The sequence below is a fragment of the Branchiostoma floridae genome, chromosome 14 (assembly GCF_000003815.2).
Source record: "Branchiostoma floridae strain S238N-H82 chromosome 14, Bfl_VNyyK, whole genome shotgun sequence".
NCBI lineage: Eukaryota > Metazoa > Chordata > Leptocardii > Amphioxiformes > Branchiostomatidae > Branchiostoma > Branchiostoma floridae.
This window is the reverse complement of record NC_049992.1, coordinates 10,078,589-10,081,954: the sequence shown is the minus strand read 5'-3', so window position 1 is coordinate 10,081,954 and position 3,366 is coordinate 10,078,589. Positions and strand designations below refer to the sequence as shown.

Genomic DNA, 3,366 nt, shown 5'->3' with positions numbered 1-3,366 from the left:
CTGAAATTGTATGTTGTGAAAAAGTGTCATCTAGCATCCACAGATGGAACTGCAGGTTCCATAGAAAATAGACCATAGAAAATGTTGGTCCCTCAGAGTTTTACTCTTACTAGTTACACTTGTTCAGAGGAGGGAGATAGTAGTAGAATGGTAGAAATTCTACAGAACAATAGAAATAATGAACTACTAATCATCACACTTGCAACCACTGTCAAATCTGACATCTCTAACAGAACACAACTGTGCAGCATGCTCCAGTGAAACAAACGTCCAATGCTGTCGCAGCACTATATGTGCATGACAAGTTCTGACAACATCTGTGAGTAGTTGGTCTCTACTCTCACTGCTGGGAGCGACACAGATGACTTCTCATCCTCCCCGTTTAGCGTGATGTAGTGCAGCGTGGTCGTGACGTTAGGGTTGGCAGGGTTGGTGTTCTGTTTGCGGTTCTCTAACGACAGCACGGGAAAAAGTCTCTCCGCAATGTTGTCCACCATGTAAGGGTCGTTGTCCTGGGAACGAGGTCGCGGTGCATTCATTCCCTCCAGGTGTATTCTTTTTGGTCTAACAAATTGGAGGAAGGGGACAAATGTTACAAATATGACACCACAAAAGGCAAGGACAATTATTAAGCTTTTAAGAAATATCTCTTCTTCTGCAGGTACTTAAACATGTCTTCTATAAAATTTGAGCTAGTTGTATAGTTTCCCCCATTACATTTGAAGATTATGCCACACAAAGATTACAGACAAGATGTTATTAAATTGTTTTACATGTTTCACAGCATTTTGGGGGGGTCTTTTGTTATGGTTGTAATTTCAAAACATCTGTCACCCTTGCACAAACCTGTCAATGAACAGACTAAAATCAGATGGAATGTCAGTCCTTATCTGTGTCTATTTTCAGGAAGTCGCAAATGTTCCCTCACCTTCCCCTTTTCAACTTGACTGTTTGTCTCTTGGTTTCCGGGTCCACTCCATCGAACAAACTGAAGAGCAGGTCTGTGTTTGGGACAGTTGATGTGACAGTTCTGACAGTCCTTGTTCTGGGAGGTGCCGTTGTTGTCACAGTCACTGTTGCACCCGACACAACCTCCTCAACAAGATCTATCTTTTCCTTCTTTACTTCTTTCTCAGTTTTTTCTTTGTCATCCTTAATGGTGACCTTCTCCACAGTCTTTTCTGGTTTTGTTGGTACGATTTCCTCGTCCTTTCTGACAGTCCTTTCCTTTTCCTGTACGTCTGTCTCAGTGCGCTCCTCTGGAGGGGTGACTGGCCGGATCTCTGTAGGGACAGACACAACCTGGCCTAGATCTTCATCTGTGGCCAAACAAACTCATAACTATGTGCCTAAATGTGCCATTTTACCACATATACAGTCATTACAACATTGGTGTCATTAACCATCTGTTACTAAGCAACCACCTGTCAATCATGTTAGTAGAAACCACCTGTTTGCCAATCAGCTGGAACTTGACTTTGAAGGAAGTATTTTTTTTTCAGACCATTTACAACTTAGAGGAAAGGTAGCAATGTTGATCAAAAGTTGCTTGATCTTAATTGCCTGATTTGGATAACTTGTAAAGTTGGAGTTACGGGTTGGCAGGAATGTTAAATTTGGAACAAGTATGCTTAACTTCCTCCCTGCAATAATTTGGTGGAATGTTTCTCCATTCAATTAGCACATCAGAACATTCACAAAAGGTGTATGGCACTGGATTCTTAACTAAGTCTTTTCCCTTTACAAACAACAACATTATTGTGTCTCACTGATACAGTGCTCTGTAGTCAACTCTTTATAAAAACTGTAGAAACTTCAAACGTCAAGTATGCCATCATTGCTCTCTTTACAGCTTCGTCACATATACTACATAAAAAGGCAAAGTAATAATCAACCCCCTATGACATGAACAAGAGAGAATCTAACATACCGGATACTTCCTTGTTGACGACTGGAGGCAGAACAGGGTACAAACTACCAGGTGAATTGTTGTTCATGTTGTTGGGCTGCTGCCAGAAGGACTGGGGCAGGGCACGTAGTCGCATGGGCACAGTGTCTGTGGAAAATAATCAACCAGAAAAAAAATCAATAAGCCAGTTATCCAGCCATCATACTTCATATCTACAAACTAGATGGGTATCCTGAAAATCCTTTGAAAACAACTGTTCCTCAAAATCAAATAGACAGAGATGGAAAATTTGCTCAACATAGGCTGGTGTTTGCAGTTGCATATCAGTAAGAGCATTTGTATGAAATTAACCATACCACACAGCCATTTTCCTACTACTGGTATTCACAATTGATATTCTTAATTCCATCCATCCTTTACAAAGTAAGAATCCCTAGTTCAAGGTTAAGACTCCTGCACTTTAGCCATTTCTTATCATTGCCCACCTGTTACTAAGCAACCACCTGTCAATCATGATAGCAGAAACCACCTGTTTGCCAATCAGCTGAAATTTGACTTTGGACTTGAAGGAAGCATTTTTTCCAGATCATTTACAATTTAGAGGTAAAATAGCAATGTTCATCAAAAGTTGCTTGATCTTAAATGCTGGATTTGCAAAAATTGTTAAGTTGGAGTTACATTAACAAATGGGGGTGGGGATTTTGTTGCATTTGGAACAATTATGCTTATCATCCACCCTGCAATGATTTGGTGGAATATTACTCCATACACAATGCAGAGTCCATGATCACTTGGATCACGCTCTATTATGGAGATGGCTAGGTAACTAACAACACAGGCAGCGTTATCATCAGTTCTACATACCGTATCAAGATCACTGCAAATATTTAAAAAGGTTGATTTGCCTGATGTGGTTTCCATATCAAACACTGTTTATCACCATCATAAGGCCACATGAGTGGGATATCTTGATTCTCAGTTGCAAGTGGGTTTCCCTATTCTGACTAGCATTTACAGTACTAGTTGTGCTTTTCTTTGTTCAACAGATCACAATAATAATTTGGTATCAGCTTGGTTTATAGTGTTTATTGTACTGCAGGTTACAATGTTCTGTGCATGAGTGTAGTATTGAGTAAATGTGCTGTAATATCTTGACCAGTAAATATTACAAAGACTTTACGATAAATGATGGGTTTAGAAACACACTGAGAATTTTAATCAGAAAACAATTGCCAATCTCCAATTGTTTTATTTTGGTCTTTTTTTGTTTGTTCCAGATCCAGAATAAAATGTCATCTGTCTGGTCTGTTCATGCCTGCCCTGTATCTGTTTGAAGTAAGGTTTAACCTTCCCAGTGAAAGCACCTAAGGCTCTATAATTGACCTGCCACACAGGTAGGGTTTAGGATCACACCACTGACAGATGCCAAACAACATCCTTAGTTTATACCTTCCTGC

At 39.9% G+C, this 3,366-nt stretch overlaps 1 protein-coding gene across 2 annotated transcripts in view; it reads right to left on the bottom strand.

Moving 5' to 3' along the window:
* Window positions 1-11: 11 nt before the first annotated feature.
* The window catches only part of LOC118429997 (mediator of DNA damage checkpoint protein 1-like), an 11,909-nt gene continuing 8,554 nt past the window's right edge, over window positions 12-3,366 (bottom strand). Inside the window, exons 2-4 of one of the 2 annotated variants that reach the window (XM_035840675.1) lie at window positions 1,931-2,056; window positions 929-1,283; window positions 12-564 (exon numbers count right to left, since the gene is read on the bottom strand). In XM_035840675.1, coding sequence (XP_035696568.1) covers window positions 288-564; window positions 929-1,283; window positions 1,931-2,056 — 758 coding nt within the window. In that variant the 3' untranslated portion in view covers window positions 12-287. Of the gene's footprint in view, window positions 565-928; window positions 1,320-1,930; window positions 2,057-3,366 lie in introns of both variants that reach the window. The other variant, XM_035840674.1, reaches the window with a different exon arrangement.